The 23,635-nt window shown below is 48.1% G+C and overlaps 1 protein-coding gene across 1 annotated transcript in view; it reads left to right on the top strand.

The window, feature by feature from the left end:
- The window catches only part of KSR2 (kinase suppressor of ras 2), a 271,742-nt gene that overhangs the window by 56,382 nt on the left and 191,725 nt on the right, over positions 1-23,635 (top strand). The window contains exon 4 of the mRNA XM_077835018.1: positions 11,985-12,489. Coding sequence (XP_077691144.1) covers positions 11,985-12,489 — 505 coding nt within the window. The remainder of the gene's footprint in view (positions 1-11,984; positions 12,490-23,635) is intronic.

Below are 23,635 nucleotides of genomic sequence, written 5' to 3'. Positions count from 1 at the left end.
ACGGTCTCTGGCAGTGAAATATGGTGAAAGGGAACAGAGGAGAAAGGGACCAGATGGCACGTGGAGACTAGGAAGGCTAATAGAACAACTCCCTTTGCCCATCTCCACTGCATCTAAGGACTGCCCCATCCAATCTAGTGGTCAAGAACATTTGACCATCACAGCAGAGTCATTTGGACACTTGTATTTTCTGGGTGCTACTTTCCAACTGACAAGTATGCAGAGGATCAATTTGTTCACTCTTAGGTTAAAATATGTTCTATATGTTAAAATGTATTTTTGCGAGATGTGAAAATAAACCTCAGGTCTGTGTTATGCTGGATTTCCTGAACCCACTGGAATAAATTAAAATATACCCTATGGTGTATTTTCTGGTATATATTTTATATATGCCTTGAGTCTTAAACAAAAAAGCTGTACTTAAGGTCCTAATTTATAAATGGATTACTGCCTCTTTAAACCATTGTGTGTTTTCGTCACAGGTACAATAGTAGAATCAATCTTTAGAAGCCAAGATTTATATTAACAAAGTTGGAATGAGGGACGCTGTTAACCCCTTCCATCCATCTCTCTTTGAGTCCTGACTTAGAGCCATCTAATTTCCCATGGGAAATGGTGTGGGGGGAAGGGCAGGGGAAGAGAAAACAGGTCATTATTGCATGTATCACATGTAAAGCATAATGAAGCTCTACAAGAATGATTTTCAATATTCAGCAGCTACTCAATCTCCCAGGCAGTTAGATTAGGATGGAGGGATGGAGAGGGTCTCATACCCGCCAAGGACCTGTTTAAGCAAATCAAGGTTATGCATCACAAATGGTCATAGGAGGCTCTGTGGAAGTCCATGGAGTTGGATTTGATAACCTTGCCTGGAGTCAACCAGAGGGCAGTTGTGGCTTAGTGGACTGGGCTGGGGACAGGGCACTTGACCTTTATGCTTGACTGTGCAGTTGACATGGGCTGTGATTTAGGCCAAGTTTTTAATTTTGGGGGTTTAGCTGTATACACCTACTGCGCTCTATGGTGGAGTGTTAAATGCTGACAATATGCTTGTAAAGAACAGTTTCAGAATGCAGTTCCTGCCCTGAATAGCTTACAAGCTAAAGCATGTTAGTACATGAAATATAGTGTGCACAGGTTATTAAAAACCTGCTTATTGGGTTAACATGCGTGTAAAAGATTCTTCTCCATCATGGCTATGAAACCTTAGACTTGGAAGCAATATTGTAGTGGCAGATAAAACACTGATTTTGGATTCAAAACAGGATTCATTTAATATTTAATATTACATGAGATCCCAGTAGAGGTGCTGTGGATTTCAGAATTAATGGTGTGTGACTTGTGAATTGTGAGCGGAGCTTATTATCTAAGGGGGAAAATGATCTGTTGTCGTATATTTGTCAGTCAATCCTGGCTCTTTAAGGGGTGTGTGTGTGTGTGCATTTGGAGGTAGTGAAGGCGATGAGAAGAAAATTGGAACTTGAAGTGGGATGTGAATAAAAGAGATGGGAGAACGGCAAAGAGATACCGAGGTCAAATCTTAAGCCAAAAAGCGTTAGCTTAAATCCATATTTACCCAGTGGAAGAGGATAAACTCAGTAAGAAGAAGAAGAAAAATAAGCCTCTTATGGGGAAATTGGAACGATCATGAAAAAATGGTGAGGTTAAAAATATATAGATAAGGGAGTCAAGTGGTCAGGCAGGCCCTGAGCCTGTGCTCACAAGTTCTGTGCGCCCCACATCTGCCTTGGGGAGTTGGAAGTCTGAACACTTCTGCACTCAGAGAAATGCCTGGATGTGCAGGGGCAATGTGTGGAGGTACCATTTTGGAGGCTGGGTTCGGAAAGTCAGCCCTTCTGTGGCATAAATGGCTTCTCGGCCCTTTGAACAGACTCGCTAATGCTTGAGCGGGGTTGAATTAAGTAGAGTTATGAGTAGACTGGCAGACGGATGATGACCTGTTGAAGATTCCCTGCCATGTAAATGACAGTACGCTATGCTTAGATTTTGGCCTATCCCCTTATGTGTCCTTTTATCATGGGACTTGATCCTGCACTCCATGAAGTCAATGGCAAAGCCCCCACTGACATCATTGACGTGGGTCGGCTCAGAGACAGACCCAAAACACCCTTCATTTAAAAAGGAAAAAGAGCTTTTCTATGGAACCCTGCTGCTTCCCGGCCTTTTTGTTGTAAGTGCAGGTACTTCACCGAGGGCAGGCACAGTCTCTTCTGTTTCTCCAATTAGTTTTTTTAATGGAATGGTTCATAAGGGGCTTCTCCTCCTCTAATTAAATCTGAGAAAGTGAGTGCGCGAAAGATGGACAACTTAGCCCAGAGACAGGGCAGCTGTCACCCAAGTCGTTCTGGGAAGCCACGCTGCTTAATAAATGACGAATGAGAAAGAGAGCGCATCTATTTTGCATCCTCTTTATGCAGAGCTCTAAGGCTTCAAAGCTCTGTGTCGGGGATAAAAGGTCACCCATGTCCCCACGTAGCCATTTCCTCAAGACATGTCAGTGGCTCGCTGGCAGATGAGCCCTCAAAGGCCGCTCCTTGTGATAGGTGTCTCTGCAGCTGCGGTGGGAGGCGAGAGGATGCCTGTCAGCCCCGAACTTGGAGGAGTCAGAGCGTCCTGTACATTTTTCTCTTTCTCCTGTGAGGGGCTTTTTGCGCTCATGGTGTTGGAAAAGGCCCCTGCCGTCCCAGTCACTCTGCGGGTTTATTAATGGAGCGAAGGCTGCATTTCTTCCCACTCTCTTTCTGTGCCCACACCAGTAAATCACCATGACAGGAGTTTGCTCTTGCTTAACGCCCTATATTGTTTAGCTAGGGGGCCAGGGGGGATAATTCAGCTGAAATTGCCGCACACTAGAAATCGTCTCTCTTAAAAAACGATATTAATATTCAGCATCTAAACAAGGGAAACCTACTGTAATAATTGCACAGGCAATTCATCACGCCTGGCTCACCAGTGCAATTATCAGACAAATACACCAGCTCTGAAATAATGAAGATTGCCCCCGTCCGCCCCCCCGGCCCAAAAATCCATTCCCTCTCCAGATGAGTTGAATGGAGAGATAGATGGCTTCCATTTGTCACTTACATAATGACTAATACCTCTTCATTAAGATGGGTTGGTTTCATGCACATGACTGACTCCCTAAGCATCCAGATGAGAATATAACACACACACTTTGGGGATGTGGCTAAATGCAGACTCATTAGTTGGGATATTTGGGTATATTTAAAGGGACACAGATGGTTAGCACCACTCTTTAGGTTTTGTATTTAAAAGTTATAGAGTAGTTTTCTTAGGGTTTTGAGAAAAAGATTGTACGAAACCTCACAGAAATGTGTTTTTTCAATAAGGTCAGAAAAAACAGGGGGTAGCCTTGTTGATAGATTGGTGGGAAAGCAAAGATTTCCTAGGAACTTCCTTAATTAGAGAGACCATTTTAATTAAATAAGCAACCAAGATGTGACCATGACTCTGACTGTACTCCTGGCTCCAACCACTAGATGAAACAGGCCATGTTACGAGCCCTGATATAAGGTGAAAGCATTACAATGAAAACCTAAAGAACAATCAAAGTTCCTAGGCACATGCTAAAAGCTTAGCAGAGTTACCCATCAGTCTTATTGGACCTCAGTAGGGCAAAGTCCTGGCAACCCGTCTCAGGGAGGATTGGGGGCCCGAGGGTCCTGTCCATTTGCTGGATCGGAACCAAGGCCCCGAGTCAGTTTAAACTGAGGCTTTTTATCCAAAAGTCCCTTCTTTGTCTTTTCATTTGTCTATTTGTTTGTGAAGAATCCACTTTGTGAACCTCACCAAGTGGTGGTACCTCTCTGAAGGCGTTACAGCCTGAGTGAATTTGCCTAATCGTCTCCTACTGTTGTTAATTCCTGGAGGGCTGTGGTCATGCTCCCCCCTGGACTTGCATACAATCCATGGGCTACGATGATACATTAACTAGTAAGATCTTCCAAAGATAGTGCCACTTCTGTCACGCATACCTCCAAGTATCTGGTCTTCCTCTTGATGGGGTGAAGGAGAAGCATTTGACTAGAATTGATGATGACGAGATGGAGGGAGGGAGGATGAGTGAATACCTGATGGACTGGTCTAATGGTTTTATTAGTCTGTATTTCTGAAGTGAAATATGTGGCATGCACAGAACACGTGCTGGTATTTGTATAGTACATGCTACAATATTGCTAGTATTTTTTTCCTTTGAGTTCTGTAGTTATAAATAAAAAGGTTACTGGTATTTTTTTTCTTATCCCTCTGTCTGAAAAGCAAGGTTGCCATAGGTACCATCAGTCCAAGTTTACAGTATGTTGAAAGAGAGAAAAACAACAAATGATACATTTTAGAAACCTTAAAAATGATTCAAAATAGCTCTTCCGCTGTGATTTTAAGGTCCTTCCCCTCAGGACCTTCCAGGGCCAGAAGCAAATGCTGTGCACCCCATTGGAAGCTGGGGATCTCCCCCAAAGCTCTTAACTGTAATGGGTTTGGAAAGATCAGACCATTAATAGAGCCCTGCACGGATACAACATTTGTATCCGCATCCGATCCGCACTCTGCAAAAATGATATAAAGTGGATATCCGTGGATTTGCAGGGTTCTAACCATTAACCCAGGAGTGGTGCATGACTGAAGGTGTAGCTAGGCCTGGGCCTCCAGCTAGAGTCATCTGGGGTGGTGGTGGTGGGCAATATTGCTGGCAGGTCTTTTAAAATGAAAAGTGGTGGCTATTTGGAGCTACTCAGATATTTGGAGTGTCAGATTAATGGGCAGAGTGCAGGTGAAGGGGCAATAAATGGAGCTTATTGACTAGTTCTGCATTTGATTACAAGGATATCTCCACCACCTACTGTGTGTGGCATAATGTGTTGCCTCTATAAAATATATCTGTGGCTACTTTGTGTTATATGGAATAATAGATCAATGCAATAGGCCAAGTTCTTGTAACCCATGTGGAAGCTGGGCCTGCTTATGCCAATCCAGTTGCAGGACTGGGAGTTGATATTGTGTCTCTGTTCCCCTATCTTGTGTTTCCTCCTGCCCTCTTCCCAGCCAGACCCACCTTCCCTTAGAGCAATAATAATGTCCAAGAAAGCCCATTATTGATGGAATAAAATTGTCTTGAATTTAATAGTTTATGGAAATAGTATTTTCCTGCTCTAAAATGCATTCCCTGTTTCACCAAATCTGCTCAAAGAGAAGGGCCCTGTACATGCACGTGTTGTGTGCATGCAGGCAGTTGTGTGTGTGTTTAAAATACATTCCCCAAGCTTGACCGGGTTATTTTTAGGCATGATGCACCCACCATTGAAATACCCCGTTACTTTGATGCTGGAGTGCAGCAATCTTGTTACGACATCGTCAGCCATCACAATGAATAGCGGCTAAACGCGGATAGGCAATGAGAGGAGAGGACAGAGCTGAGATGCTCAGGGCAAGCTGCATCACAGTCTCTTTGGCAATGAAATATTGGAGCCTTTACTTGTCAGTGGCTTAGGCTGACACACCAGTTGTGGTCTTGCTGTGCTAGATTCCCTGTGGCCAGTCTACTCTGGTGTTTAGGAAGTGTTGGTCATCATTAATTGTCTAACGATTGTTACTGTTTAGCTAGGGAAGGAATTGTCCTAGCTAGAGAGAGCTCTGGTGTGCCAATGGACTATTCCTGACCCACAACTGCCTGGCAGCCTCCCAGTTATGCAAATCTCTGCACACTTATTGGCTGGTGGAGTGGGTGTTCTGAGTTACATAAACTTGTGTGGTTTTTCTCAGTCACCTTACAACATGCTCAGATTGGCTAAGTGATGTTAATAGCTGGCCAGAGCCAGGGGTGAAAGTAAGTTAGAGGACTTACTGGTACGCCGGAGTTCTGAGCAGGGGGCGTGGCCTCAACCGGAAGAGGCGTGGCCTCAACCAGAAGAGGAAGGGCCTTAACTCCCTGGTTTAAAGGGCCAGGGCTCCAGGTGCGGTAGTGGCGGCTGGGAGCCCATGGCCCTTTAAATCACCCCCGAGCTACCAGCTGCAGAGGCGGCTGGGAGCCCCGGGGCTCGGGGGCGATTTAAAGGGCCCAGGGCTCCAGCTGCCGCTGCCGCAGCAGAGCCCCAGGCCCTTTTAAATCACTGAGGAGCCCTGGGGGCTCCCAGCTGCCACCTCTACCCCGGGCTCTGGCAGAGCTTTAAAGGGCCTGGGGCTCTGCTGTGGTAGCAGCTGCCGGAGCCCCGAGCCCTTTAAATCCCTGCCTGAGCCCTGCTGCCCGAGCCCTGGGATAGCGGTGGCTGGGCTCTGTCGGGGATTTAAAGGGCCCCGGGGCTCCAGCCACCGTTACCGCCCCGGCCCTTTAAATCCCCTCCGGAGCCCTGCCGCCGCTACCCCAGGGCTTCGGCAGCAGGGCTCAGGTGGGGATTTAAAGGGCCCCGGGAGGGTAGCGGTGGCTGGAGCTCTGGGGCCCTTTAAATCCCCGACGGAGCCCAGCCACCGCTATCCCAGGGCTCGGGCAGTAGGGCTCAGGTGGGGATTTAAAGGGCCCCGGGGCAGTAGCAGCGGCTGGAGCTCAGGGGCCCTTTAAATCCCCGCTGCAGCCCGCCGCCACTACCCCAGGGCTTTAAATTGCCCTCTCAGAAAGCCGGTCCTGGTACGGCGCACCGGCTCTTACCGGCTTACTGTCACCTCTGGCCAGAGCACCAACATTTACATAATGGCTGCACAGTGGCACAGTTCAGATCCCTGTACCTCCTACAGGCTGCTGCCCCGATAGCTTCGTATCCACATACCTGCAAAAACTCCTGCATCTAAGCCATGGGGCAACTCCTCTCTGCAATGTCCTCTGTACTCTCTACTTTCCTCTCCCTGCTTCTTTCTCAGCTGCCTGCAAAGCAGGATTTGAGAATGAAAGGTGCTAAGCCGTGGTACTAGCTGGCTCGCTGTCTGTGAGCTGGTAGCACAAGAGAGAGGAGCAGAGCCTGCACCGGGGCAGGGTGCTTAATTTTAAATAACTTGCTGGAGTCTACAATAGAGGCAGAGTGCAGGTAATTCGCCAGGCACAAACATAAAATGATTGAGCTTCTCTTTGCAGATTAATTACGCTTTAAAAATCCAGTTATTCTTAAATATATATTTTGTGATAAAAGATTTCTCTGCTCATTGTTAAATGAATGCCTCCTTCACAGCACCCCAGCCCTTCTGAGGGCTAGATTCCGCTATGTTACAATGGTACATCCATTTGGAGTAAGCCCTTCGACTTCAGGGCACTCTGGATTTACGTTGTCGTTGTTACTGCAAACAGTCTGTGGGCTGCACTAAAGCAGGGACCTCATTTGCACTGCCTCAGACAGGGTGAGGTTTACATGTACGTCATTATCTTTGGCTATTCCTGACCTTTGAGGCCTTCTCTTTACAAAGCTAATGTTCTTTCACGTGGTATCACTCCATCTACACTAGGAGGGTTGTGTAGGGAAGGGTTCCTACCAGTTCCCATGGAGGTCCCCAGTGCAGCCTGCACACTGCCATCCTGGATTTCTCCCTCCGCCATTTGAGGAGAAAACCACTGAAGAACTGAATCTAATCTAATCATTGCTACCATGCTCATCACTGTAATAGCCGAATAATTTATCTGCTGCAGTAGGCTGTTCTGTAGTCTCCTGAGGGAGGTGGCGGAAGCCCCATTGCTCGAGACATTTAAAATTAGACTAGATAAGGCCCTAGGGAAGATTTAGCAGGGAAGAGGCCTGCATTGGAAGGGGGCTGGGCTAGATGGCTAGCATTTGCACTCTTGTGACCTGTCCTTAGAACTGAAATCTCTGAGCTCTGTCTTCAGCTGAAGGAAATGCAGACAGGCTCAATGAAGTAAGTGGAACTACGTCTATTTCCATCAGCTGAAGGTCTGTCTCTTTAATCTCAGCTCAAGTAGAACCTACAAAGTATAGCTTGACTTGGTGGAGTCTTTATCCTTGGCTTCACTCCTGCATGTACTGCTTTGTTGTCTTATTCTCTTCCCCATTTCATCTTCTCCTGCTCTATTTAATGAGACAACTTCCTTCCCCTCTTCCGTCCTTTGCCTTCATTTCCTCTCCTGCGTTGGCCATCAGTTAATGCCCTGCATACCCCTGACCCCGTCCAATTCTGGGTACTGTTTTCCACCCCCCTGTGCTTGTCATTTGGAAACCTTCCCAGTCACACCAGACCTGTCCATGGGGCTGCTCCCCAGGAGGGCTGCGAATGTCACGCTGAGGCAAGTATTTCTGGGCCTGAACAAGCTCCTTTCTGTCAAGTTATAACGTACTAAGTGAATGATTTGTCATTTGTCACCTGAAGAATCTGATTGTTGTTTGGAGCTGGTGTGTCCTATCTTCAGATCTCGGCTATTCTCCGTGTCCTGCCTGCACTTCACCCCTTCCTCATTCAGAAATAGCCCTGGGAATCCGGGTCTGATCCAAAGCCTGTTGAAGCCAGTGGAAAGAATTCCCCACTGATGTCTGCGGGCTTTTGGATCAGCCCATTTCAGGTCCCCTGAGGAACGCGTCACAGTGAGCATGTGCTGTGTGCAGGGCAGAGGAGGTGCATGGGGACCCCCTGCTCTGCAGGACTCTTCTCGTACAAGCTCCCAGAGCTCAGGCTGATGGGCCGTGTTGCGAAGGAGTGAGGTGGGACTGCTGGATCTGCCGCCGTGCCATTTCCTCCCACAGAGCGTTTGCCATGGCAATGCTGCAGAGCTGGTGTGTGAAGATTTTTCTTCTCCAGCCACCATTGCCTGGCCTGCAGGCTAGATGGAGGGTGAAGAGTGAAAAGGAAATGAGATTTTAACAGTTCTCTTTGTTCTCAATTCCATGGGTTTCGTTAATAACACGAAGGCAGCAGCAGCCTCTTCCACCATTGCTGGGTGTGGGCTGGTGTGTCAGCAGACTCTCCATGGTGGCACCAACATCCTCAATAAAGACTCCCCTCTGTGTTCTGCAACAGACGCAGAAAGATGTTTGGAATTAAAATGTGGTTTGGGGCTGTCGTTTTTTTTTTTTTTTTTTTGGTAACAGACACGTTCCTCTAAAGAAGCCACTGAACTCTTCGAAAGCTCCTCTCTCTGAACCAGTAATAGTAAAATAGTAAGTGGCTATTTGAGCACTACAAACCTCCTCTGATGTTCACACCAGCCTCTCAGAATCTTACTTCCACTCACCTGCTAACTTTTAATCTGAAGACAGGCTTTCCCAACCCCCAGTCTCTCCCTTTGATAAGAATGTCTCCCCATGCCTTAGCAGTACAATTCAGAAGAATCCTCCCTCCCCAAAGCTCTTTTTAATCAAACCCTACACCTTTCATTTCCAAAGCCCATTCCTCCTTTTCTTCTCAAGTGCTTGAAATAAAACGATTCCCATGGAAAGGGTGGGCAATTAATAATGAAAGAAAGTGTGGGAGGGCGAAAAATCTCCCTTTTAAAATAAAAGATTACATTTTGATTCAGGTTTTATTAGAGGAGAGGATCAAAAGAGCTGGGACAAGAGCGCTCGAATCTGATTCATCATTTGAATACCACTAAAGCGTCCCCGCAGACAGACATGTACCCATCACTATGCTAGTTGGCACTTTCAGTAATTAAGTGTGGCTTCTTTTATTTATTCCCCCCCCTCCAAACTGCAGAACTTGAAGTGCATAGTGTGTGTCTGTGTGTATGTGAAAGTGAGAATTGGCTGGGTTGGAAGAGGAAGAGATGCTGGAGCTTGTCAGACAATTGGAGTCCTGGTGGCACTTTAGAAAGGTGGAATCCATTGGGCAGCACTTGAAACTGTGAGTGGACAAAGAAGCAGAAGGAAGGGAAGGCCGGATGCATGGGACCTGGGTGAAGGGGGAAGAGGTGGAGGAGGTGCTAGACAAGACAGAGGGGAAAAAATATCTTCGCTGCCAAGTGTGGCTTAAAAGCAAGAGAGCTGAGCGAGCGAACCCTTTGTGGCTGTGTGACTCTTGTGCCTGTTTGCACGGAGCCATCACCTCAGCCCTCCCTGTGAATCTCTGCCGCTGCTCTCTCATGTCCGTTTCTTTTTAAAAATGATTTGTACATTTGAGTCACGGAGTTCAATTTCCAGCTCTGCTACAGCCCAATGTGTGACCTTGGTCAAGTCACTTATCTTCTTTCTGCCTCCGATCCCCATTATACAGATGGGGAAAATACTCCCTTCCTCCCAACCATTGTCTGTCCTCTCTGCTTAGACTGTGAGCCCTTTGGGGCAGGGACTGTCTCCTCATTGTGTGTGGACAGCACGCAGCACAATGGGGCTCTGATCCCTGACTGGGGCTTCCAGGTGCTACCATGATGCGAATCGTAAGGAGTAGTAACCCGTCTATTGTTGAAAGGAAAGCCCTAGGGGGCTCTGAAATTGCGTGTAAGTTGTTGTCATATTTCAGTCTTTGGGAATAGCTACTCTGAATAAGCATGGGGGAGGGGAGGGCATGTGGTGAGGTGTGTGGTGGGGTCTATGGGATACAGTGAGAAGGCTCTGAACTGGGAGTTGGTGACCTATAGCACTGATCTGCTAGGACTGGGCAAGTCACTTCCCCTCACTGCCTCTTCTTTCTCTTTGTCTGTCTCGTCTGCCTACATTGGGGCAGGGGCTCTTGGTGGTTTCACGGCACCCAGCACAGAGAGGCCTTGGTCTTGGTGGAGGCCTCCAGATCTACGGTGATCCATACATTTCCATAAGGAGAACACACTTGTCCCGTGTCTGGTCCGTAGCCCAGTGCTCTCTCTCTCTGGCTGAGGACTGCTCGTGCAGACGGGAGGGTGTCAGCTCCTGGAAGGTGGCAGGCCCATTTCCCCAGTGTCCAGAGAATTCCTGCCAAGAGAGGCTCGCGTTGGATCCTCTGGCGGGACTCGGGAGGAGGATGTGATTCAGTCACCATCGTTCAGCACTTTGGTCGTTATGTGTGTGCATCTCACGAGGCTCTCCAGGGATTAAAGTGAAAACAGCCCCCTGCTTTGCACATGGGTGACTCGCGGAGCCTTTTCAGCTTCCGTGCTGAACTTGTCACAGAGTGTCCCAAAGGCTGCGCTCCTCTTGGACTCGGGGCCTTTGTTCTGCAGGGGCGGGTGCAGGCCCAAAGTTGCCTCGGGAACCAATTGGACATGTTTTCGTGTGCATTTAGCACTGCTGAAAGGTTGGCAGCCCTGGAGATGGCAGTGTTAGGGCCCAGAGAGCAGCTGGACAAGCTTTTCCCATTCTGCCTCCACTGAAGCATTGGCTACCACTTACTTCTGGGAGCGGGGTGGGAAGGAGAAGGTCAAGGCAGTTCATTCTCTAGGGCCCATTCAATCCTAGGATTCTGGCCAAAGTTGACCCTCCTCCACCTCATGCCAAAAAATCTGTGCTGTGCTACTTGCCCTTGGTTTCCCACTCCAGAGACAGCTGCATTTGAGTGTTTCCTCTGGGGTCCTTTGGGCTGGAACGTGCCCTTTAAAGGTAGAATCACAGGAGGCTAATATACAGCTCAAAGCAGCACTGGCTGGGCAGGCTGTAGGTAGGAAGCTATGTCCTGGGAGGTTGGTTCTCCAGTACCTCATGCACGGCCTCCCGCCCAAAAGGCCTGAGGGGTTAAGAGGGAACCTGGCTCTGTTCTGACTGAAGTTGGTCTTTGCACCCAACTCTGAAGGTGTTAAGATGTGGGCCCAGTCAGTTCTCTGGCAGAAGCTTGTTCTGTCAGTCGCGATGTCCTGGTCGAAAGCAGCTGGGGCACAGGGTGAGAGGCAGGTGATGCACCAGCCAGGTCCTGGCTCCGTTAGGCTGTTGTAAATAAGGACCAAGATCCTCCCCGGGGAGGCCTGATTTTCAGAGGTTCAGAGCACTGGCAGTTCTTGCTGACATCCGCTGGAGTTGGGGCTGGTCAGCACCCCTGAAAGTCAGGCCTGCAATCAGGCACGTGTGTTTAATGCCAGCAGTGTCTAATTGCATGGCGCTCTTTGTTTGTTACCTCAGGAGGCAGCCTTTCCAAGCAAGACTGGACCATCCAGTGGCCGACGCCAGAAACGGGGAAGGAGAACACGCCCGTGTGTCAGCCCGAATCCATGCAGTGGATCAGAACGCACCTTTCCCAGAGCCCCAAAGTGCAGGCCAAGTGTATGCAGCGCTACTGTCACCCGGGTTCGGCCCACGGGCCGACATACGCCCACGTGGAGAGACTGACTGTGGAGGGCTATCCCGGGCTGTGCCCCCCGCTGGAAGCCGGCCACCGCTCCTTGCCGCCATCCCCCCGGCAACGGCACCCTGTTCACACCCCCCCACGGACGCCTAACATAGTCACCACCATGACTCCTCCCGGCACGCCGCCAGTGAGGCGGAGAAACAAGCTGAAACCTCCGGGGACGCCGCCCCCGTCATCCCGGAAACTGATTCACCTCATCCCCGGCTTCACGGCCTTGCACCGGAGCAAGTCGCACGAGTTCCAGCTGGGCCATCGAGTGGACGAGGCGCACACGCCCAAGTAAGTGAGCTTGGGGGCGGTGCCTGGGCAAGCTGAGCCGGGTGGGGAGCTCGGGGTGGGAGCCCTGTGGTGGGGGTAGGAAACGACCGAGTAGCGTACAGCCCCTGGGGCGTGTTTCGGAGTGAGTGTGGTTTAATAGCTAGAATGCCGGTATCCCAGCATTCTGGGTTCTGATCCTGGTTCGGGCACTGAGTAGCCCTGGGTGGGTCAGTCCACCTCCCCGTGCCTCAGTTTCCCCCTCTGTAAAATGGCGGCGAGGCCTATCCCACAAAAGTGTTGAGGAACTGAAGGTTTGAGATCCGTGGATGGCAGGTGTGAAGGAAGCTGAAGTGTGCTTGCAGCTGCTCTCTGTCAGAGCTGTTTGTGGTAGCCGTGAACACTCCATCCACCGCCCAGCCCAGCCTACCTGTCTGGCACTGAATGTCAGACCTCCCTTGCTACAGATATCCCGAGCCCCAGCCTGCGAAACCTGACCTGGTCCTTAGGCACAAAGCCAATGTTGGCCTGGGCTGTGTGTCACAGCTGAAGTGGTGATGAGTTAATTGGGATGCTGGATTCTGACCACGGAAATGCTATTCGTGGGACAGGTTTGGGTTCTTTCCAAGCTGGGAAAGGTTACTGCTGAGTCAGTGTGCCTAGCCCCGAGGGGCGTGGAGGGCGCGGGAGAGGCCCGCCAGACCTAATGGTCTTGTAGGCCAATGCAATCACTGACATGTACGGGCTTTCTTTCTTATGGTATTTGGTCACAGCTCTGGGGGAGGGGGGAGCTGAGCATGGGTTAGAGGGACTGTTATCTTCTTTAGCTTATGCTGGGCACTGGATCAATCCCTGGTCAGCTCCAGGAGCTGGGAGGGCTGCAAAGGTGGCAGTAAATCACCTGACCTCTGTCCCTCCCCTTCTGAGCTGGGTCTGGTGTCTTTGATCTGTGTAAAGCTCGGTGCATCCCTGCGGGTGCACTTCTGTGACTTAGGGCAAGTCCCTTAACATCCCCGTGACTCCATTTTTCCATCTGTAAAATGGGGTTCCTAGAACTTGCCCTGTTTCAAGTGCTAGATTTTAATGTGTGTGTGTGAGAGAGAAATAACGTTATTCCAGGCCAAGTATAAAACTTGGATTTAATTGTTTTTTAAAAAAACTCCTGCAAAAAACCTTCCAAACTTCTCTTCCCTCAATGATGTTGTTTGCAGAGCCCTCTTCAGCCTGATAATCTCTGATGACGGAAAGATTTCAGAGGCAGGAAACAATTAAGTCAAAATGACAATAGGCGAGAGATGCTGAAAAGTGGCCTCTTCCCGGTTCCTCTTCATCCGATAATTAAAAGCAGCATTAGACCAGGAGCGCGTTGCCGTGACATCCTCCTGGCAGCTTTCAATGGACAGTCTGCAAGCATAGCTAGTGAATACCCATGGCATTTTTGGTTACTGAGAGGAACACAGGCGTTTACAGGTGGCTTGTTCCTCTAAGCAGCCAAAGAATCTTTCCAGGCTTTTGCTGGCTGAGAGTTTTTAAGGTGAAACCCAGGCAGGAATGTGGGAAGAATTGGGCTTTGCTCTAGTGAGGGGCATTTGGAGCTCATTATTCTTCAGCTAGCAACAGAGTTCACCTAGAGTGACTTGCTGCTTTCATTCCTTGGCCACTGGAAGTTGCTGGCTCTTTGGAAACAGGCAGCAAAATACCTTCACTGCAGTGTAGCTGCTTCAGCGCCAGTGATGGTCGCCCTTTGCTGAGAGAGTTGCTGCTGTTTACTTCTGAGGAAACTGTGTTGTTCCCCACTGCAACCCGCCAGCCATTCGTGTGTCTGCACTTGGTATTATTTATAGCCTTCCCATTGTTCTTCCTTCAAGAGCTCAGGTTTCAGAGTGGCAGCCGTGTTAGTCTATATCAGCAAAAACAACAAGGAGTCCTTGTGGCCCCTTAGAGACAAACACATTTATTTGGGTGTAAGCTTTCATGGGCTAAAATCCACTTCATCAGATGCATGGAGTGAAAAATACAGTAAGCAGTATATAGATACGGCACATGAAAAGAAGGGAGTTGCCTTACCACGTGCCGGGGTGTGTGTGTGTGTGTGTGTGTGTGTGTGTGTGTGTGTGTCAGTCAGTGCTAACGAGGCCAATTCAATTAAGGTGGAAGTGGCCTATTCTCAACAGTTGACAAGAAGGGGTGACTATCAAGAGAGGGAAAATTACTTTTGTAATGCTAACGAGGCCAATGCAATCAAGGTGGACATCGGCCATTTCCAACAGTTGACAAGAAGGGGTGACTATCAAGAGAGGGAAAATTACTTTTGTAATGCTAACGAGGCCAATGCAATCAAGGTGGACATCGGCCATTTCCAACAGTTGACAAGAAGGTGTGAATATCAGCAGAGGGAAAATTAGTTTTTTTAGTGACCCAGCCACTCCCAGTCTTTATTCAGGACTAATTTGATGGTGTCCAGTTTGCAAATTGATGGTGTCCAGTTCTGCAGTTTCTCTTTGGAGTCTTTTTTTGAATATTTTTTGTTGAAGAATTGCCACTGGCAACTCCCATCTTTTCATGTGCCGTGTATATATATACTGCTTACTGTATTTTCCACTCCATGCATCTGATGAAGTGGGTTCTAGCCCACGGAAGCTTATGCCCAAATAAATGTGTTAGTCTCTAAGGTGCCACAAGGACTCCTCGTTGTTCCAAGAGCTCAGTTTTGTTTAATTTCCCGGGCCTCCTTAGCGCTGTGGATCAGCAGCCAGCAGGGGGTGCTCTCATGCTGAAGAATCCCTCTGCTTGATTCCTGGCTGCTGGAACTGGATTCAAAGTCTGTTTATAAGTAGGAAGGGTTTCAGTCCCCCAGCCTAGCTCTGCCCTGCTCTGCTGTTGAGTTGGCATGGCCTTTGTTACAATGTCCAGCTTCATGCAGGTCTGTGTCCTGGATTTTGTTTGAAATGGATCATTCCTTCTTTTGCCAGTGCAGGATCCTTGTGATAGAAACCTGCAGTTTGAGAGGAAATGGGGAAGAGCCAGAGACCCCAAATCTGCCAGGGACTTCACAAGTGCCAGTGATTTTATGTGGAAGGCGCTTGGATTCCATGGTGATGTGTGGCAGTAAAAAAACCCTTCAATGGAGTCTGGCTCCCTGTGTGTACTGCATCCTGATCTCATGGGAGTGGGCAATAAAAGCTCTCAGACTGGGCTAACAAGTGTAATTTAATCCTACAGTGTTCTTAACCCAGGCATGGGTCTTGAAAGGATGGGAAGTTTCTACTACTCTCCATGGGGATGCAGATAGCTTTCTTTTATCCCGACTTGCTCTGATCTCAAGTCAGTGAGTCCTATTAGCTCCAGTTGAGGAGAATGAGGGGTTAAAGCCTCTGTGATGAAGAAGGAACTATGGGCAGGGAGGGGAGGTCCTGCAGGGAAAACCTAGGAGGAGCCAAGCTCAGGAGAAGGCTTTGGCTGGGCTTGTGATTTGTTAACAATAAAGGTAAATCCCAGGAAGGGGCCATCATGTGTGTGGCCCATGTCCAGTGTGCATACACTTCAGTACCAGGGCTCCTGGACTGGACACCCCAAACTTGGGTGCTCTTTGGATCTGATTCCAAAATGCGTCGGTCTCATCCTGCCTCTGCTTTACACCTGTAATGGCTGTGCAGGCATTTGTGTGGTACGGCATAAATATATAATTCAAGGCAAAGCAGTGTTCTTTCTTTTCCTGAATTAGAGCTTGTGTATCCCTAATGAATGGAAGCAGAGTGCATTACCCACTTCTGATAGTTCTTTATAGATACTGAATTCGGGCACACATACTCAGATACAGTAATGGGATTGACAGCTTGTTAAGTCTAAATGTGGCACTGTCTCTCATCAGTCAGTGCCAAAAAGAAGTGTTTCATGCCCTGCATGTATAGCGTAGAGCGAGCATCTCGCTAATGAAATGTTGCAGTACAGCATGCATGCCAAGGCATACATGGAGATTGTGCTCTTTTCCTGGTGCTCCTCCTTATCTTCTTGGCTGTCACTTTGCTATTGTTTGATCTTCTGCTCTGTTCCTCTTTTCTTCACATTAAAGGGACACAGTCAAAACTCACACTTCTCTCTGGAAAATTTCTTATTTACTCTGGTAATACCTAAGATCACTGGAGCTGAAAAATTAGAGGGAATTTTCTCCCTCTCTTTACTTTGTTTACTTTGTGCATTTTGCAGCAGTGTCAAGTCTGGAGTCTGTGTCATTTGTTTCCCCTCTGCAGCCAGTCATTTTTCTCTGCTTTGTATGGGTCTTACACACATGACCAGAGGGGAAATCATTTTTTTTTTTAAAATAGGAAAAGCACAAAACCTGGCAGGGGTCTCTCGGACAGACTTGTGTCCCTGAAACTACTTTTTAACACTTTTTATTGCAGATGACTTAATTTCAACTTGACTGTGTGCCTTTTTAAATGAATCCTTCCTCAAGCCAGATTTTGAAGTGCTCAGCACTCATAATTGGGGCCAGATTTTCCAAAGAATTCAGCTCCCGTTTAAGCACCTACCCCCCAACTTATTTTTAATTATACCCAATATTAATAAAAATATTTTCAGAAGATAAAGTTTAGAGAACTGGGAGGTAAGGGGTGTTTTGATTTCATCATCCTCCTGCAATATTTTCAATCCAAACATAGCAGCCTCGGGCCAGTGTGTGACACACACATTGAAACTGGCTAGCATGCATTAGCTGCCCAATCTGAGCAGAGAGCAAAGAGTAAACAACATCCCTAAAGAGGGAAAAGGAAATTACGTTTTACAAATAATCTCGTATGCCAGTATCATGGATCAGGAGCTTTGCTTGTAACATATAGGCTGAGATTTTCAAAGGCTGTCCAGATCCCATGGGGAGCTTTGAAAATCTCAGCCGTGATTTCGAAGCTGACAGCATCCCTGTAAGCATTACCCATTTGATTATAGTGATGTTCATTTACAGTCAGAGACATTGTTTACCCTGACAGCTTCCAAATCCCTTCAGACACTGAGGCCCGGATTCTGCAGTAGGTTCACCCTCATGCCTATAGCGAGTCGTATGGAAATCAATGGGGCTCAGGGGTCTGCCCGTGCAGGATCTGCCTATGTGCATGAAGCACCATTGGAATGCCAGCCACCACTGGCTTGCGGGGTGGCTGCCAGCTTGGATACAGCAGCCTAAAAAATAAAAAAGGGAGTGTGAAATTTTGCCTTCCGCTCTGCTCTTATGACAACTGCCAGGAAGTATCTTTACTGTCCATATCGAGCAGATGGGACTTGCATTTTTCATGTCTCATTCCAAAGGCTTCCACACTGAATTCCAGAGAGTGGGACAGAGGAAGGTCTGAGTGTGTCGGCCCTGTGGAGATTTGAGCCTGTAGTTACAAGTGCTCTAGGTTACTGTGCCTGACAGTTACACCACGAAAACATCCCCCATTGTGGTGGTTGTATTATTAATTTGTATTATGGTAGCAGCTTAGGGATCCAGTTATGGATCAGGGCCCCACTGCGCTCGGTGCTGTACAAACACATGACTAAAAGATGATCCCTCTCCGAAGATGAGCTTCCAATCGAAGTACTATTGTAAGTAGAACCATGCTTACAATTATATTAGAACTATAATTGCTCTTTGCTTTCTCTGCACTAAGAAACCTGCTCTTTCTGCTTCTCTCCAGCCTTTTCTAAAGCCCTAGCTTTGAATCTTTTACTATTCTCCTTTCTCTGTGGCTTTTGTTGCATATTTTTCCTGTATTAACTTGAGTTATTAGGGGTAATGTTATTCTTTGTGCATTAGTAGCTGTTGAATCTCTTCTTTAGTTTTCATGACTTTTTTTTTCTCAGCTTTTATTTGTCTTCCGTGTCCACAGTTCCAACACAGGAGCTGGCAAGAGAGGAAAGAATCTTTGCTAACTGCCCCTCTGCCCAATCTAATTGCATTTCATATTGGGATTTTTCCCATTAAAGAGACGTTCCTCCAGGAAAATCCAGAGCTCAGGGACCTTTGTCTGCTTACGCTGCTAATGCAGCTGAGCTGACGTGTGCAGTGTAATGCACTAGTGCGTGGTCATGCTGGACTGCAATGCTCGCTCGGAGCAATTAACAGTACCTGCAGCTTGTGGGTGGGAGAGGAGTTTGCCAAAGGCCGCACAGCAAGAAATGCCCTGGGGTCATGGCAAATCATCCATGATACGGGGGCTGGCTAAGGCATTTTGATGACCACCTTGGTTATCTTTTCCTTTGGCCCGCAGGCTGGGTATCATTTGCCAGGGGAGGGAGCTGTTGTGCTGGGAAGTTATACTCCCATCCTGTATCATCTAGTCAGAATCAAACTCCTTGCCCTCTGACTCCAGGGCTCACTGAAACTCAGGGGCTGTGTGTCAGCACCAGGCTTGGGGCCCACGGGGCAGAGCTGCCTATCTCTCACTACCTCCTGCCGGCGCACCCTGGAGCGTGCTGTTGGCATTGGTCTCAAAGGGGGCCCATTCTCTCTCTCTCAGCACAAGACGACCACAGCGATAGGGACCATCTGAAGGGGCAGGGCATGGTGTAAAAGGGGCAGGCTAGTGGGGGTTATCCAGGACACACTCCAGCTGAAGTGAGCCTGACAGCGGGAAGCAGAGACCCCAAAATGAGCCCCAGCCTTTAGCAAATGAGCTGTAAGCACTTATAGCAGATGCTTCCCAGCTATCCCAGTGAGATGTGGCTGTGGTTGCCCTGCTCCTCTGTTAGCTGCTCCCCAAAGCCACTGTTGGCTACAGCTCCTACCCGTGGCTTCCTCCGCTGTCTGTACCACAAGCGGCATGAAAGTGTTGCGGCATCTTCTGCATTGTTATAATGATCATTAACATGGAAAGGGGAGAGGAGTTGAATGTTTCTTGGAACGGCTGAGTCTAGGGAGAGAAACCTTTTCTCCTGTAGTGGGAACCCAGCAGTGCGCAGTCTCCAGTGAGTCCATGCCTAATGGCAGTTTTCTTCACTTAGAAGGGAAGGAGCCGTTTCGAATGGGATGAGCGTGATGCTGGTATTACTAGTGTATGTATCTTGGGCGTGATGCTGGATTGGTAGATCCACACACGCTGATTCTTGTTCATTCTTCATTCCCAGACCAGGCCCAGGTCCGTTCAGTTGGCACTCAGGACCCTGCCAAGCCAGGGACGGGGCTTTTAAGGAGAGAGCATTCTTCTTAAGTGTCAGCATCCTCGGTGGTGGAGTGGATGTGAAATGCAATGTGCGAGTCGTGGGGGGGCAGCTGCTTCCAGGGCAAGTGCCATGTGTTTCACAATGCCCCTGGGCACGGATAATGACCAAGGCATGAGAGCCTCATGCTCTCTCCTTCCAGCATGGGGACAAAATGATTTAGATGCTGTTTTCAGAAGTGATTAGTTACTGGTCTGCAATGTCCAGTCTCTGTTTGTTAGTATCGCTTGCAAACGACTTCTCTCTGCCTTATGTCCGGTACATACAGACGCGAAAGTACCTAGCTATAGGGATGGTTCTCTGACTCGGCACCATCTGGTTAATGTCACTATTGTTTCTCCCCTGATGTGTTTGTAATATCCATTCTCAGACACAGGACTCAGTGTTGCACGTCTACCCTGTGCATGTGTAGCTTTGTCAGTGGAGTAAGCTAAGTGGACTCTGGGTGTGGAGAGTCCACTGCTCTCCCGGGCTGGAGAGCAACATTTGTTCTACCGATGATAAAAACTCCTTGGCCAAAGGTGCAGAGATTTTCAGGGCTGTGTTTTAGGCTATTTTGCAGGGGGGGTGTTTCCTTACAGGTGAGCTGCAAAGCTAAAGAAGAAATGTATGTGCTGTCTAGATGGCAGCAGAGCTTGTTTTGCTTTGGGTTTTTTACACTAGTAATACCAGGCCCTAACTTACCCCATCTTTCCCCCCCGGACATTAATAATCTGTAGAGAACCTGAAATGGGACAGGGCGGCTGGAGATGGACACCTGACCTGCAGCTCTCCCAACCAGCCATGTTACAACTTTGAAGCAGGTTTGTAACCCGTTACTGGCATGGCACTAAACCATGGCTTGTGTCAGCACACAGCTGTTTTAAGAGCTTCCAACCATATTAGCTCCTCTGGCAACCCCACCCGACAACCAAACCCTCAAATGTTAGCAGCCGAAGAGCTACTTGAATAGCTACCGTCATGCCTAGTGTAGGCAGGGAGTCTGAATAAGCCGAAATGCCATTTCAAGTGGGGAAACTGTATCATATCTTGAAAGTAAGAGGGAACTGTACAGCATATCCCAGCCCCTGTACACTACGGGGTGGCTGGACTGCCGGTCCGCACTGTACTGTGGCCCAGAAGGCCCATCCCAGGGAACTGGGCTGCTAGCTAGTGAAGCTCTGTCCTTTTGTTCACAAGCTTCCTATTCCACCCCGCCACAAAGGGAAACTTTGAAAACCTTTGTTTGCTCTGCGGTCGCTGTTCTTCCACCTTGTGGATTATCCTTGTAACTGTAAATGAGACCCCCCAGTGACTAATGCATTAAGTCGGTCTCATAGACCTGCTAGGAGGGCAGCTGTGAATAGACAGCATCACTGCTTCCTTCTTTGTAAATCTTTCCTTTTTGTAATTAAACATTCCAGGTGAGCTTGGTGCCTTCTAATGAAGGATTGATGGCACCCACCTGGGAGAGAGAGAAGGTTGGAATGTAACCATCCATTCCCAGCTGCTAATTGCCGAGGGGGCCTCAGCCCCTGGCATGCTGTTTCCAGTTTGCTTAACCTCTCTGCTTTCCCTCTTCCTATTGGTGCTCAGACACATTAGGTCACGCTACTTTAATTTACAATTAGTGTGACACGAGCCCTCCACTGCAGTGACTAGCAAGAGGCAAATCCCCACAGGCCAAGGAGTTTATTAAGCTAAATTAATAGAGGAAAGAGAGCACCAATATGAACAGCACCCCAGCTCTCCAGCGTCCTACTGGGGGCTCGTCTCACTGATGCAGAGAGATGGGGACGGGCTCCGAAAAGCTGCTTGCAGAACAGTGGAGGTTAATTTACTATAATAGCGCTTAATGATTTTTAGGAGGCAACCACTGAATCTTTCTTTCTAATCCCATTAGTGTTTCAGGGATTGTAATTAGTACATTGGAGAGGCTGCTCTTTTTTATATTCTCAGACAGAGGCGTACAAAGGTTTAAGGAGTTATCTAGTCTGTGTTCAGCTGCTAAGTCCTCAGGTTGGTAAGAGAAGATAGGTGGCTTTTACATTTATTATGGGCCAGATTCGTCAGTGCTTACTGACACTGAATAATGCCTTACTCTGCAAGTGCTCCTGTTGATTTCTCTAGGGCTTCTGATAGAGTAAGATACTTTTCAAGGGTAGTCTTATTGAAATAAAAAGGATTACTTGTAGAGTAAGGTATTGCTCTGTGTGAGTAAGGGTAGAAGAATCTGGCCCTCTATAAACTAATTCCACTTCTTTTGCGAAAAAGGGGTGTCTTTCTAGAAAATATATAATGCAGTCAGAAAGTTTCCTATAGTTAATCTTTGTCTAGCATTTTCTGTAATAGATTAACCACTCATCATGTGCGTGTGTTGTCCCTCTGTCCTGTAACAGAAAGTTAGCTACGTATGGCACAGTGGACTAGAACTTAAATAGACTTAGATCCACCAAAATGTGAGACTTCTCCAAAAATGCCTTCAGAATTCCTGCAGCCCAACTTCTCTTGTGGCTCCTCCCTTCCCAGGTGTACTCTTGTCTTCCTTCCACTCATCAATGTTTATGATTTGCATTGTGATAGCATCTAGAGGCCCCAGCGAAGAAAGAGGCCCCCTTGTGCTAGGTCCTGTATATACACACAGTGAGAGGCAATTCCTGCCTTGTATAGTTACATTCTAAGTAGACAAGACAGCAGGTGGGAGAAAGGGAGTATTAGGGCTTGTCTAAATGGGAAGGTTATACCGGTGTAAGATGTGGTATGAATTTAAACTGCTAGAGTTATACTGGCATAACTCCCCATGTAGACAGTCTTATTCCAGAATCAGAGTGGCCTTTTCCAGTTTAATCTATGTCACTTTTATACCAGTCACCTTTTTTTCTCCAGAACAGCGTCCACACAGCACACCTATAGTGGTACAATTGCATCGCTGTCGTTCTGTGGGTCACTTTCCTCATGTAAATAAACCCTAAGTGACTTGTGAGGCAAGACAGCCAATGTTAGTACGGTGGGTCCTGCGCTTTTCTTGACAGGGGGCTAAGACGCCACCCCTTGCCCCTGCTCTTGGGACGCTGAGGTCCACAGTAGTGGCCCGGGAAGGTGGTAGAGGAGGTAAGCGGGGGAGGGGTCTGGGTTTGCTCCTCACTCTGAGCCCCAGCCCCGCTCAACCCCTGCAGGTTCTTAACCTCTTCCCCTTTGGGTGGGGAACCTTCGGTCCTGAGATGTTGGGGGAGGAAGTCTCCCTCCCCCGCTGGGGCAGGGTCTCCCTTACTTCGGTTCTCTAGTTTTTCAAATCTTACAACACACCTCCAAGCTCCAGTCCCCTCTCCTTCCTCCTCCTGCCCTGACTGCCTGAAGCAGGGGGTTTTATTAGGTTCCTGACAGGGCTTAATTGACTACAGGTGCTCCAATTAACCTGTAGCAGCCCTCCCTAGTCTACAGGGAACCATGCCTTAATTAGCCTAGGGTTTATATATTTCCCCTCTACCACTGCTCCCTGGCCCTCCTGTATCACACTTGTCTAAGGTCACACCGGGGGTCTGTGGCAGTGCTGGGAGTTGGGGCTTGAGCTCATGAGTCTCAGTCCAGTGCCTTCTCGCTCCTGATTCTTTCTCCTTAGCGAGGTAGCTGTGTTCAGCTCAGCTGGCTGATAACCATCAGCAGTTAATACCCAATTTGTGAAGGCCTATTGAAACAGAATGGGTTGTGGTTCCGGGATGGAGGTTAGTCTAGGTAGAGTTCAGCTGAAAAGAACTGGCTAGGATCCCACCTAATGACAGTCATGTGGATGGTTCCTGATGTTAGGAGAGGATTTGAGATTTTATGGGCTTGCAAGAGCAGGTTCTCCTTTTAGGAGAGCAGTAGCAGTGACTAGACCCTGCCTGGGACAGGCTACCATCTACCACTTTATTCTCGATGATGGCTACTGCATTAGTTTGCATTACACATTTGGTAGATTGTTTCTATGTGGTAACTTATCATTTCCATATGCCTGCAT

This window comes from Eretmochelys imbricata, chromosome 15, assembly GCF_965152235.1.
Source record: "Eretmochelys imbricata isolate rEreImb1 chromosome 15, rEreImb1.hap1, whole genome shotgun sequence".
NCBI classification, from domain to species: Eukaryota; Metazoa; Chordata; order Testudines; family Cheloniidae; genus Eretmochelys; species Eretmochelys imbricata.
The sequence above is the reverse complement of the archived record's forward strand: the minus strand, read 5'-3'. Positions and strand labels throughout refer to the sequence as shown.